The sequence below is a fragment of the Macaca mulatta genome, chromosome 15, assembly GCF_049350105.2.
Source record: "Macaca mulatta isolate MMU2019108-1 chromosome 15, T2T-MMU8v2.0, whole genome shotgun sequence".
NCBI lineage: Eukaryota > Metazoa > Chordata > Mammalia > Primates > Cercopithecidae > Macaca > Macaca mulatta.
The window spans coordinates 19730978-19745356 of NC_133420.1; the positions used below are offsets into that span (position 1 = coordinate 19730978).

The 14379-nt window shown below is 51.9% G+C and overlaps 1 protein-coding gene across 3 annotated transcripts in view; it reads left to right on the forward strand.

Annotated features, from left to right (window-relative positions):
* The window catches only part of EEIG1 (estrogen-induced osteoclastogenesis regulator 1), a 40614-nt gene that overhangs the window by 14081 nt on the left and 12154 nt on the right, over positions 1-14379 (forward strand). For 2 of the 3 annotated variants that reach the window (XM_077965052.1, NM_001266645.1), the window contains 2 exon segments: positions 13461-13581; positions 13783-13812. In XM_077965052.1, coding sequence (XP_077821178.1) covers positions 13461-13581; positions 13783-13812 — 151 coding nt within the window. 3 annotated transcript variants of the gene reach the window in all.

The following is a 14379-nucleotide window of genomic DNA, read 5'->3' on the forward strand; positions in this document are numbered from 1 at the left end:
ATGTGACCTGCAGCGAGTGCCTGGACTCCCCGAGTGTCTGTTTCCTGGTCTGTGAAGTAGAAGCAGGAAGATGATGCTTGAGAATCACTCGGCACGCAGGAGGGTGCCTGGGAAACAGGAGCCAGGCTGAGCCATACTGGGTGCCGGGGCATCTTTGCCCAGTTGCGTGGGATTCTTGGTTAAAGCCAGTAGTTTACTTTGGGTCCCTTCAGTGGCCTGCTCGCCTCTTGGGCTGTGAGAGCAAGAGGGTGATCATTGGTATCACTGGAGAGTGGCATCCACAGGACGTTTGCCTGGGCAGTAGCTCAGGCCATCCGCACAACCTGACTCTGGGTACAGAGGACAGAGTAGGGCAGCCACTTGCCTGTGCTTGTAAAATAGGGATGCCCACACCTGCCTGCATGGGTTTTTTTTTTTTTTGAGATGGGGTTTGCTATGTTGCCCAGGCTGGTCTTGAACTCCCGGGCTCAAGCAGTCCTCCAGTCCCAGCCTCTTTAGTAGCTGAGATTACAGGTACACACCACCATGCCCAACTTGTGTGGGGTTTTTTGAAGATCAGTCTCAAGGTTGCTGCTTGACTGGTAAGCAGTAGGATTCAGACCTAGATGTGTCTGACTCTAGAATCCTTTCACCTAACCTTGACGCTTTCCCAGCAAGCCTGAATGACCTGGCTTCCCTCCACTCTGCACCCATGCCTTGCCCTTTTTCCGTCTTGGAGTTTCTGAAGCCCCAGTGGGCTGTCCACTCTGTGCTTCTTTGGGTCACTTGTGATGCCAGCTTCCCTCCTGGCCCACCTGCCAATCCCAGGCCACCACTAATAGGGGTGTCTTTGGCAGTGGAACAAAGAGTGTTTTGGGGCTGCCGAGTGGCTGCTCTGAGTGTTCCAGTGTCGGCCAGAGTGGCTTGGCTTCCAGAAACTTCTTGCTGCCTCCTTGCAGGAGGAGGTGCTGGCCATGCTAGGACTGTGAGCTGCTCCCCCTGAACCCCTGGCAGGAGCCAGACGCTGCTGTGCTGCCACGCTGGCTCTTCAACCCCTGGACAGATGCCTTGGCTGGTCCCCGGGGCAGGCTCCTCCCAGGCGGCTGTATTCTCTTCTCTTCGGGGAAGCACAAGGCAGATGTTGTCGATTTAAATTGTTTCCTTATTAGACTCTCTCTCTCCCCGGCCTGGGCTTGGTTTCATCAGCCGGGAACTCTGATTGCATCACTTTGCCGCTCACTTCTCTAGGAACCAGGCCAAGGCCTGGGAGAGCAGGCAGGGTGGGAGTGAGCGTGGCTGAGGGAGGGGCAGGCGAGGGACTTAAGTGATGGACTTAAGTGATGGGGCCCTGCTCTGGGGGACCAGCACTGTCAGGAACCCAGGAGCACAGCTGGAACCTGGAATTCCACATGGCTGTCACAGCGGTACTGTCTCTTAGCTGGGTGCCCAGCTCCCTGCATCAGAATCACCTGGGAGCTTGTTTAAAATGCCCTTTTAAGGCCTGCAGCAGTAGCATTCAACCAGGGTTGATTGGGTGATCCCTGGAGACATTTCTGGTTGTCACACCTGGGGCTGTGCTACTGGCAGGGTGCTGCTAAACGTCCCACAGTACACAGGACAGCCCCTCACAAAGAGAAACCCTGTCCTGCAGAGTCCATGGTTCTGACAGGGCTCACTGGGAATCTTCATTTGTCATGAGCCGGTGGAATGTTTTTTGGTTTTTTTTTTGTTTTGTTTTGTTTTTTGAGACGGAGTCTTGCTCTGTTACCCAGGCTGGAGGGGGATGGCGCGATCTCGGCTCACTGCAACCTCCGCCTCCCGGGTTCAAGCGATTCTCCTGCCTCAGCCTCACGAGTAGCTGGGATTACAGGCACGTGCCACCATGCCCAGCTAATTTTCATATTTTTAGTGGAGACGGGGTTTCATCGTGTTGTCCAGGCTGGTCCCGAACTCCTGACCTCAGGTGATCCACCCGCCTCGGCCTCCCAAAGTGCTGGGATTACAGGTATGAGCCACCACGCCTGGCTGCCAGTGGGTATTTTTATGTGAGAACCCCTGTCCTGCTGGACCTCACCCCTCTCTCTTTGCTTGTGAGTTTGAGCACCTGCCCCCCGAGGGCTTCGTGCTGGGCATGCAGTGGAGGTGAGGTGTGTGTCTCTGAGTACTGGAACTGGTAAGACGAAGTGTTGAGAGTGGGCATGGGGTCAGGCTGGAGCCCTGTCACAGAGACTGGACTGCCCCACTGATACCTGGATTCCCTTTTCCTGACTTTCTGCTCCTGTGAGGGTTGCCAGCCCGGCATGTACTTTTGCTCCAACTCTGAGGAGAGCCCCTGATGGACCCATTTGACCCCTGTCTGTAGGGATCCTGTGAGCCTGGCAGCCTGAGGCCAGGAGGTGACTCCCACAGCCCTACGGCACCTGGTCCCGCATCACCCTGGTGATGGAGACCTGGGGTTGTCAAGGCTCTGGGATCTTGTTGCACCTATTGGGCAGTAATGCTGGATCAGTCTGGGGCCAGGTGCTGGGGATGTGGCAGCGAAATGACCTCGGGACCACAGAGGCAGAATTCTCTGCATCCTTCCTCTGTTGAGCAGTGGAGAGAGGTGCTGTGGGACTACAGAGTCACCCCAACAGCCTTGTGTGATGGGCAGGTTGTCCTTTTACAGATGAGGAAGTTGAGGCTCACTGAGATGGGGTTCCCCAAGTCACTTGGTGGCCTCTTCTCCTCACCAGCCTCATCTACCCCCTGACTTTCCAGGGAGGCTCTTCCTGGGAGCCACCTCCCTCCTTCTGGGTCTTCCCTGTGCTGTTCCCACTGCCTGGGACCTCCTTCCCCCGAGGTCTTCACTCAGCTGACCTCTGCCTGAGGTCCCGATTCTGATGTCACTGTCCAGGGAGGCTTCTCGGCCTCCTGCCCCCAGCCTGCTGTGTTCACAGCCATCGTAGCTCCTTCTCCTTCCTGGGAGACTGGCGGTGACTGCAGTCATTCCTGTGTAATGACTGTGTCCCCCCTCAACCAGGGGCTCCTGCAGGAGGTTGCTCGCATTGTGTCCCGCACCCCAAGCCGGCACCATAGTCAGTCCTCGTGGATGCATTGTAGAGGTCCCAGTCCAATTTGGGATACGGGTCCCTGTGTCTCCGCACACCACCCGGCGTGCTTCCTGGGATGGATCAAAGGATGGTCAACTCACTGGGCAGCCTTCCCAGGGCCAGGAGAGCTCCTGGAGAGTTCTGCCGGGCCAAGGACACCAGCCTGGTGGGGTGTTCTACTGTTTCCAGACAGCCCAGAAATAGCCAAATTCCGCTGCTGGGATGGCCACAGTGGCTGTGGTGGGTGCAGGGCTTGTCCCGCCTTGCTGAGATTTACATGTCTAATTGTATATCTTAAAGCTAAAAATGAAACCCAGTCTCTGTAATTACCTGTTCCTGGCAGTGGGTAGCTGGGGAAGCACGCCCTGCAACCCTAGGCCCAGGAGGGCCGTTCATCTCTGTCTCTTCCCAGGCAGGCAGCCAGCCCTGCCAGCAGGTCCCATGTACTGCTTGGGGTGACTCCACTTGGTACCTTGGGAGGACCCAGGCCTTGAACCAGGTAGCTGAGGTTTCAGATCCCTTTTGTTTCTTTTTTTTTTTTTTTTTTTTTTTTGAGACGGAGTCTCACGCTGTTGCCCAGGCTGGAGTGCAGTGGCGCGATCTCGGCTCACTGCAAGCTCCGCCTCCCGGGTTCCCGCCATTCTCCTGCCTCAGCCTCCTGAGTAGCTGGGACTACAGGCGCCCGCCACCACGCCCAGCTAATTTTTTGTATTTTTAGTAGAGACGGGGTTTCACTGTGGTCTCGATCTCCTGACCTTGTGATCCGCCCGCCTCGGCCTCCCAAAGTGCTGGGATTACAGGCTTGAGCCACCGCGCCCGGCCCAGATCCCTTTTGTTTCTAAGCAGCCTTCCTAACCCATACCCTTTTCTCATTTTCAATTTAAATTTCAATTATGGAAACAACTCTTGGACAGAAACGAAGAAAGTGTCTCTGGTAACCCTTCCAGCGCACCTTTGGTCAGACCTGCTCTGAGCTCCCCGCCTGCCTTCTGGCCATTATCCCTCACACCTGTGTGAATAAGCCTCTTGGCCAGGGAGCCTGAAGTCCAGGATTCTGGGTTAAAACAATCTCCTTCTCTGGACCTTGGTTCTATCATTTTAAAACTTCAGTTCTCCAGCCCAGATCCGGGCCACATTAGGGTAAGTGGGTGGTGGTGGGCAGTAAGGAGGGTCCGTGGTCCTATGATTTCGTTTTTCTTTTTTAATCGAGGTGGGATCTTGTTATGTTGCCCAGGCTGGTCTCCAACCCCCGTCCTCAAGTGAGTCTCCTGTCTTAGCCTCCCAGAGTGCTGGGATTACAGGCATGAGTCACCATGCCTGGCCTGTTTTCTTAATAAACATCTTATTTATAATTTTTCTTCATAGCTGCTCTTTTAGTTTTTTTACACTTTCCGCTTTCTGAGACAGGCAGCTGTTGTGCCTCTAGTCACTGCAGATGTGTGTTGGGTACTGGCGTGCACAGCACCCAGCAGCCCAGGCCTGCCCTCTTAGCACTCGCAGACCATGGAGGTCACAGCCAGCTCTGGTGGCATTCAGCTCTCAGGACCCTGGGCCTTCCCCCAAGGGTCTCATAGTGCTGGGGTGGGTCGTTCTGCAGAGTGGCATTTCCACCCCGGGCCACAGTGCAGTCCCCAGGACTGCCAGGGAGTGGGTTCCCTTCAGTCAGGTGTGCTTTAAGAAACGCTCACAACGGATACTTCCCGTTCAAAACAAAGAAAAAAGGGACACCCATGCCCCCCATCCTCATCCTTTCTGTTCTTCGTTACTCACCTGAATCTCCAGACCCTCCAGTGGCCAGAGGTGGCCTTCATTTGCAATTTGATGTGGGCACCTCCTGTTTTCTGTGTGCTTGTGGGCATTTACATATGTCACTTTAAAAAATTAAATAAAAATGGGGTCCTGTAGATCCCCTTCTGCATGTTCCCTTCCTGCAGGTCTGATGGGGCCATCCCTCTCTGCTGGGGAGCACAGCTCGCCCTCCATCCCCTCCTTCCCTTCTGGCATTGCCTGCTGGGTACCATCGAAGCAGTCCTCATTACTTCCCAACTTCTGCTGCCGTGACCAGTTGCATACACGTGGACACCGCGGGGACTGCCCCTCCATACAGCCCCTCTGTAAGCTTGGGACCAAGGCTGCCTCTCCAGTCTCCCTGGCCCACACCCACCCCGGCACCCTCCACCCCAGCCACACTGGCCCCCAGCTCCTCCTTAAATGCGACAGATACATTCCTACCCCAGGGTCTTTGCACTTGCTGTTTCTTGTGCCCGGATTGCTCTTCCCCCAGGTATCTGTGGTATCTGTGGCCACTCGCTTCAGTCTTTGCTTAGATGTCACCTTCCTATGAAGACCTCCTCTGGCCCTCATTCCCTGGTGCCCCCATTGCCAGGGATACTGTCTGCCTCCCTGGTTGGTTCCTTTTTCTCTGTTGCACCACAGGCTAGCTGGCACGCATTTGCCTGGGTTTGTCTGTCTGCCACCCACTGCCAGAGTATAAGCCCCTTGAAGGCAGGGATTTCTGTCTTCTCTGTTTATTGTTTGTGTTCCTAGAGCCTTCAGCAGTGCCTGGCACCTGGTGGGGACTTAATAAAAGGTTTCTGAATGGATCAAGGCTCTGAGATGTCCTCAATCCTGACCTGGCCAGCTCCCAACCTGGGGCTCATGGCTGCCTGCCTGGCATCCTCATTCCTGCCTCTCATCACGAGCATCCTTCACCCCACCCTGACCTGATCCTGCATTCATCTCCCCCCATAATCCCTGCCCCATGCATGGGACTTCATGCCACCTGCCTGGGGGTGCCCAGCTGCTTCCCACCAGAGGGGCCCCGGGGCTGAGGGGGAGGCAGTGTGGGCTCTGAGTCAACTGCACTGCTGTGTCCCAGCTGTGACACAGAGTCTGGACACAGATGGGGCTGGGGTCGAGACTAGCTCTGCTGTGACTTCGAGTGAGTTACGCTGCATTTCTGAGCCTCACTGTCCTCATCTGTAAAGTGGGCTGTGGTAGCAGTCACCTCTCAGTGTTGAAGAGTTCTTGGCCGCACACAGTAGGCCCTCAGGAGGTGGCCGCAGCTGCTGTGTTTTTTTTTACCCTTGCTGTGACCTCTGGCCATGGGCCAGGGTGAGGCTGCTTGCCTCTTCCTGTGGGAGTGGTGACTTCTAATAGGTGATTGTTCAGAGCCCTGTAGAAACAGGAGGGAGGCCCAGTTCGAACCCTGGGAGCTCTTCCTGTGGAGGTGGGGAATGTGCCTGTTACCTGAGCCAGGAGGGCTCCACGTGGCTTTCTCTGGCTTGGCCCTGGAACTGCAAATGGGCCTTAGGCTTCCTGGCTGGCGTTCCCACAGCAAACTCTCAAAAGGAAAGGGAGAAAGCCCACAATTCACTGTGAGCTTTTGTTCCCAGACACTAATCCCAATTCCACTGGGTGTTTCAACATGCCCAGAGCACTGAGCTGCCTCCCCAGGCCTCCAGCAGCTGCTTCCAACCCCAGGTGAAGTGCGGGGACCCATGGCCACTCCCCGCCTTCCCCCTTTCAAGCTTGGGCCTCTTCTGGCTGCCTGGGAAGAGTCTCTGCTCTCTTTGCCCTTCCACTCCCCTCCTCTGTGGCTGTTCTCAGCCTCTGCCTAAGCCACAGTCCACGGGGGCAAGACAGAGCCACTGTCAGAATCAGATGCAGTCTTCTCACACCCTTGAGGTCTGGCAGGACCTGCCCCTGCTCCTTCACCCATCTCATCCCCTCTGATCTCCTCCCAGCTCCTCTTCAGCCACCGTCCTCTACAGTAGTTTTCCACCTGCCAAGTGTGTTTCCACGTCAGGGCCTCTGCACTTGCTGCTGCCTCACCTGAAGGACTCTTCCCCCATCTTTGCTCAGTCCCCACTTCAGTCCAAGCCTTGCTCAGATGTCACTGCCCTAAGGGCCATCCCTAACCCCCCACCTGAAGTAGCCACCTCATCTCTACCTGAACTCCCCACTCGCCTTCCCTGTGGTGGTCTCCATTTTTATATTTATCTGATCTACCACTTATTTAACAGCTTTATTGAGATTTAATTCACATACCACACAATACACCCATTTAAAGTGTATGGTTCAGTGGTTTTTAGTATATTCACAGTTGCACAACCATCATCACAACCAATTTTACAACATTTTCATCACCGCAGAAAGAAATCCCATACCCATTAGCAGTTACTCCTTTTACCCTCAAGTCCCCTGTGTTAGTCTGTTCTCACACTGCTATAAAGAAATACCCAAGACTGGGTAGTTTACGAAGGAAAGAAGTTTAGTTGACTCACAGTTCCACATGGGTGCCGAAACTTACAATCATGGCGGAAGGTCAAGGGGAAGCAGGGGCCTTCTTCACATGGCGGCAGGAGACAGAAGCAGCAGCAAAGGGGAAAGAGCCCCTTATAAAACCATCAGATCTCATGAGAACTCACTCACTATCATGATAACAGCATGGGGGAAACCACCCCCATGATCCAATCACCTCCCACCAGGTCCTTCCCTTGACACGTGGGGATTACAATTTGAGATGAGATATGGGTAAGGACACAGAGCCAGACTATGTCATCCCCCATCCCCTGGCGGCCACCAATCTAGTTCCTGTCACTATGGATTTGCCTTTTCTGGACATTTCATATAAATGAAATCATAAACTCTATAGTTCTTTCAGGCTGGCTGCTTTGATTTAGCTTCATGTTTTCAAGGTTAATCCCCAGTTAGCATGTATAAGTGTATCGTTTCTCTTTATTGCTGAATGATACACCATTGTATGCATAGAACACATTTTATTTGTCCATTTACCAGTTGATGGACATTTGGGTTGCTTTCACTTTTTGGTTATGAATAATTCTGTGATGTACATTTGTGTACAAGTTTTTGTGTGGACACATTTCATTTCTCTGGGATATATACCTAGGGGTGGAATTGCTGGGTCGTATCATAACTCTATGGTTCACCTTTGGAGGAACTGCCATACTGTTTTCCAAAGGGGCTGCACCATTTTACATTCCTACCAGCAGTATATGAGGGTTACAGTTTCTCCACGTCTTCCCCTTTGATTCTAGCCATCCTAATGGGTGTGAAGTAGTATCTCATTTTAGTTTTGATTTTCATTTCCCTGATAGCTAATGATGTTAAGCATCTTCCTGTGTGCTTGTTGACCACTTGTATATGTTCTTTGGAGAAACGTCTGTTTGGATCCTTTCCCCATTTTTAGTTGGATTATTTGTCTTTTTATTGAGTTGTGGGTGCTCTTTATATATTCTGGATACAAGTCCCTCAAATATCTGATTTGCAAGTATTTTTTCTTATTTTGTGGTTTTTCTTTTTTTTTTTTTTTTGATGGAGTTTCGCTCTTTTTGCCCAGGCTGGAGTACAATGGCACGATCTCGGCTCACCGCAACCTCCGCCTCCTGGATTCAAGTGATTCTCCTGCCTCAGCCTCCCGAGTAGCTGGGATTACAGGCATGCGCCACCATGCCTGGCTAATTTTGTATTTTTAGTGGAGACGGGGTTTCTCCATGTTGGTCAGGCTGGTCTTGAACTCCCAACCTCAAGTGATCCACCCGCCTCGGCCTCCCAAAGTGCTGGGATTACAGGCGTGAGCCACCGCGCCTGGCCATCTTTTTTTTTTAAGATAGGGTTTCACTGTTTCACCCAGGCTGGGGTGCAGTTGTGCAATCACAGCTCACTGTAACCTCAAACTCCTAGGCTCAGGCCATCCTCTTGCTTCAACCTCCCAAGTAGCTGGGACTACAGGCATGCACCACCACTCATGGCTAATTTTAAAATTTTCTGTAGAGGTGGGGTCTTGTTGTGTTGCCCAGGCTGGTCTCAAACTCCTGGCCTCAAGTGATCCTCCAAAAGTGCTGGGATTACAGGTGTTAACCACTGTGCCCAACTAAAAGTTTTTAATTTTGATGACATTCAATATATCTGTGTTTTTCTTTTATCACGTGTACTTTTGGTATTATATCCAGGAAATAGTTGCCTAATCCAAGGTCATGAAGATTTTACCCATATGCTTTTTTTTCAATATTTTATAGTTTAGCTCTTACACTTAGATCTTTGATCCATTTTCAGTTAATTTTTGTATATAGCATGAGATAGCCCCCCGCACCACCTCCCTCACACACACACTTCATTCTCTTGCATGTTGATATCTAGTGTCCCAGTACTATTCATTGAGAAGACTATTCTTTTTCCCACTGAATTATTTTGTCACTGTTGTCAAAAATCAATTGACCATAAAAGTGAAGGTTTCTTTCTTTTTTCTGAGACAGAGTCTCCCTCTATCGCCCAGGCTGGAGTGCAGTAGCGCCGTCTTGGCTCACTGCAACCTCCGCCTCCTGGGTTCCAGTGAGTCTTGTGCCTCAGCCTCCCAAGTAGCCGGGATTACAGGCACATGCCATCATGCCTAGCTAATTTTTGTATTTTTAGTAGAGATGGGGTTTTGCCGTGTTGGCCAGGCTGGTCTCTAAGGTTTATTTCTAAACTTTTGTAAACTGAATAATCTCAGTTGTATTCCATTTGTCTGTCCTCATGCTAGGACCACCTGTTCTTGGTTATTGTAACTTTGTAGATAATTTGAAATCAAAAGTGTGAATTTTAAAATTATGTTTTACTTTTTAAAGACTGTATTGACTATTCTGGTCCCTTAGATTTCCATGTAAAGTTTAGGATCAGCTTGTCAAAGTTCTGCCAAGAAGCCAGTGTGGGGCTTTGATAGGGATTGTGATGAATTTTAGAACTATTTGGGAGTATCATCTTGACAACATGTCTTCCAATCCATGAACATGGGATGTCTTTCCATTTATTTAGATCTTTAATTTCTTTCAGCAATGTTTTGTAGTTTTCCAGAGTATGTATTTTGTACTTTATTAAATTTATTCCTATGTATTTTTTCTTTTTGATGCTCTTGTACATAGAATTGCTTTCTTTGTTTCATTGTGTTTGCCAATATATAGAAATAATTGATTTTTGTATATTGATCTTGTATCCTGCAACTTTTCTGAACTCATGCATTTTTTATTTATTTATTTATTGTTGTTTGTTTGTTTGTTTGTTTTGAGACAGGGTCTCACTCTGTTGCCCAGGCTGGAGTACAGTGGTTTGATCTCGGCTAACTGCAACTTCTGCCTCCTGGGTTGAAGAGATTCTCCCATCTCAGCCTCCCGAGTAGCTGGAACTATAGCTACCTGACCTCAAGTGATCCGTGCCCACCTCTGCCTCCCAAAGTGCTAGGATTACAAGCATAAGCCACCACACCTGTAATCACGTATTAGGCCAGGCATCATGGCCCATGCCTGTAATCCAGCACTTTGGGACGTGATGGCAGGCAGATCACTTGAGGCCAGGAGTTCAAGACCAGCCTGGCCAACATGGCAGAACCTCATCTTTACTAAAAACAAAAAATTAGCCAGGTGTTGTGGTACATGCCTATAATCCCAGCTACTCAGGAGGCTGAGGCACGAGAATCACTTGAACCCAGCAGGTGGGGGTTTCAGTGAGCCAAGATCACACCACTGTACTCCAGCCTGGGCGACAGAGTGAGACTCTGTCTCAAAAAGTAATAATAATAATAATAATGGCTGGGTGTGGTGGCTTCCAGCACTTTGGGAGGCCAAGGTGGGCAGATCACCTGAGGTCAGGAGTTCAAGACCAGCCCAGCCAACACAGTAAAACCCCCTCTACCAAAAATAGAAAAGTTAGTCAAGCATGGTAGCATGCACCTGTAATCCCAGCTACTTGGGAGGCTGAGGCAGGAGAATTGCTTGAACCCGGGAGGCAGAAGTTGCAGTGAGCTGAGATTAGGCCCTTGCGCTCCAGCCTGGGCAACGAAAGCGAAACTACATCTCAAAAAAATAAATAAAATAGTTTTTTAGTGGATTCCTTAAGGGTTTTCTGTATAAAAGATCAAGTCATCTGTTAATGTAGTTTAGTTCTTCCTTTCCACTACTAGGTATTTTTCATGTTTATTTGTTATTCTTCTTTCTCCTCCCACTAGAATGTAAGCTGGTTACTGCTGTGTTCCCAGTGCCTAGAACATGGCCTGGCACACACTGGTGCTCAGTTGTTTGATGATGAATGAATCATCATCATGAATGAATGAATAAGTGGAGCCAGCATGACTAGGCTCAGGTGATGCCCCCAGCCCAGGGCCCCCACTCCTGTGGCACCTACCTATAGGGCTTAGATCTGTCCCTTCCTCCCCTGTCTTCAGCCCTGACCTTTTCTGCTTGTCCCCAGTCTTGGTTGCAGAGGGTTGTTGGAGCTCACCCTCCTAACAGGCTAGGTGCATTCTGGTTCTCTTGGTCCCTGGTGTCCTCACAGAGCCTTCACCAGGCCAGGCACTTTGCAGGATTCATTTCACTCAGTGCTCCCACAACAGTGGCCATGACAGGGGCGGTGTGCCCCAGTGAGTGTGCAGGTGTAGCCCCGGTCTGCCTGCCCTGTTGTCCCTTGTCACAGCCTTGGCAGGAGCACAGGGTAAGCCTTGGTCACATCCTCAAAGCCTTGTGGAGCCAAGAAGGGGTTGCCTGGAGGGGGCTCCTCATAGAAGGTGAGGCTTAGGGGCTTTCATTGGCTAGGAAAACGGGGCTCCCTCATTCATGCTGTGCCCTCTCTCTGGAACTGTCTCCTCCACCTGGCTACTTCCCAGGCTCATTCTATCCTGAGCTTAAATGTCACCTTCCCTGACTCACCCCTTCCCCCGCCCTCTCCTGGTGACACTGAGTCATCACTGGGTAAATACAGTCTGCAGTGGCTCATCCCAGCACCTGCTTGGCACTCAGAGACCTGGGTGGTTCCTCAGGGGCACAGCAGGGTACTGCAGGCCCCACAACGCCATGGGTTCTCCTTGCCAGGCTTTCCCGGGCTCCTGAGCCGAAGTGGCGACTGAGAGCCCTGACTCTGAAGTCAGACAGTCCTGGGTTTAAATCCTGCTTTGCCAGTCACTGGGGATGTGAGCTCGAGTGGCAGGTAGGGTGGCCTTCTCTTGAAGCTTCAGTGCCCTCAGCAGTAGAAGGGGTGGCATAGAGCCCACCTTGCAAGACTGCCGTGCAAAGCAAACCTGGTGATGCTCAGGGGAGGGTTGACTGTGGCCCTCTCCGACCCTCCCTGAGGCCTCGATCTGGCAGTTAACCCACTCTCCTCGGGTCACTTCCTTAGCTGTCCCCTTGGCAGTTCTGGTTAGGAGGATGAGCTGGAGATAACGTCTCTAACACTGTCCCCTCCCTTCCCTGGCCACCCCTTCCTGAGCACAGGCTCTGCCAGGCAGGCTGTGTGGAGATGCGGAGCTGCTCGGGGATGCAGAGCTCAGTTCCGCCACGTGCCACTGCCACCCCCAGATCCTGCCGAGGCCCCCGCAGCAGTTGGGAGGGGCTTGGATGAGCTGCTGCCACTGGCTCCCACTCACTCCCAGAGCACAAAGCATCTCTCCAGTAAAGGGGTGCTGAATTTTTCAGCGTGGTCATGCTCTCCAACTCAGGAGGAACGGGGGGCAGGGGCTAGAAGACCAGATCCCTCTGCTTAGTGTTGGTGAAGCTGAAGCCCCCAAGTCGCTTTCTCCACACCGAGTCCAACTGCTTGGGTTAATCCCTGTTCTGCTCTTCCCTGTGGTGGCCTCAGGCAAGGGTCTTAGCCTCCGGGCCCCCGGTTTCTTTGGGGATTAGGCTCATGGTGTGGCTGTTCCAGGCAGAGGTTGGAAAGGTTTGGCATGACCACCTTTCTCTGGCACTTGGAGCAGGCTCCAGGGTCTGCTGGCTCTTGTGAAGTTCTTTGAACGGTGCTGGGCACATGGGAAGCGCTGTGTGGGTATCGGCTGTTGTTACTATTGCTGCTGTTGTTATTAGTGGTAAAGAATTGGGCTCTGGAGTCAGGAGGAACCACGCTTCAGGCCCAGCTCAGCTATCTACTGGCTGGGAGGTGTGGGGCAGCTTGCCTAGCCTTGGTCTCTTCATCTGTGAAATAGGCTGAGTAGTCCAGCCTAAGACTGTTGTGAGGGTCACGAGGCAATTGGCAGATCCTGGCTCTGGAGGAGGTAATGGCAGTGCAGTTAACTGCCCAAGGTCTCAGAGCAAGGTGGCGGGAGCAGCGCTGGGTGCAGAGGGAGGCTCTGCAGGTTGCCAGGCTTCCCGGGGAGGGACAGCTGCCCTAGCTCACCTCACCCCTGCCTTGTGTTTGTCTCATTTTTATTACCTTTTTGCTGTTGTTTTTACAACTACACGAGTACATTCTTGTGAAAACACAGCTACTTTGTGACACAGGGTGAAAGTGAAGCTTCCCACTGCCTCACTCCCAATGGGCAGGGCTCTTGCTGTGTCTCTGGTACCACATGGGGTCCCCTGGCGCGGATGCGCATGCCTGTGCTCACCTGTCATCTCTGGCCTGCAGGGAGGAGGTACAGGAGAACTGCGTGCGGTGGCGAAAGAGGTTCACCTTCGTGTGTAAGATGAGTGCTAACCCGGCCACCGGCCTGCTGGACCCCTGTGTCTTCCGTGTGTCTGTGCGCAAGGTGAGGCCAAGGGTGCATGTGGGGCTGCTGGGCTGGGCTGTAGGCCCCTCCCCTCATGAGTCCGCACCCCCAGCTGAAAATGGGGAGGGTTGCTCTGCCCCTTGTCCTCCTCCCCTCAAATCTGGGGGGACTGGGGGGAGATGCATGAGGTTCCTGGGATTTCCCAGTCAACTTGCTGCTCGTGTCTCCCTCCTTGTGCAGGAGCTGAAAGGCGGGAAGGCTTATTCCAAGGTAAGAGGGGCTGTGCGAAGGGGGGTGGGATGGAATGCGGGGTGGCACGGGACAGGCACAAGGGAAACCTCCAGCCCCTTCTCTGCCACAAGCAAGAGACACTCAGCCCTACCTGAGATGTGTTATTTTTTAGAAATATCTTTATTGATGGCCTTTGTACTCAATATAAAGGCAGCATACGGTTGTTGGAATATAAATGGTACAGAAGTTCACTGAGCAAAAGGGCCAGTTTCTGTCCCCTTTCCTCTCTCCAGGCCTCTTTCTGGGACCCCATTATTGGGATTGATTAAGACCTTTGCAGAACTTGTAAGAAGGAAAAAAGGAAATATGCTATACAAAGAGAGCAGCAAATAAAATCTATGCATGTGGTTGAGAGAAATGCAAAATGAGCACCCTCTATGTGTACTTAAGTGCATGCAAACAATATGATATATTTTTTTTTTTTTCTGGAGACAGAGTCATGCTCTGTTGCTGAGGCTGGAGTGCAATGGCACAATCTTGGCTCACTGCAACCTCCACCTCCCGGGTTCAAGCAGTTCTCCTCCCTCAGCCTCCTGAGTACGGCTG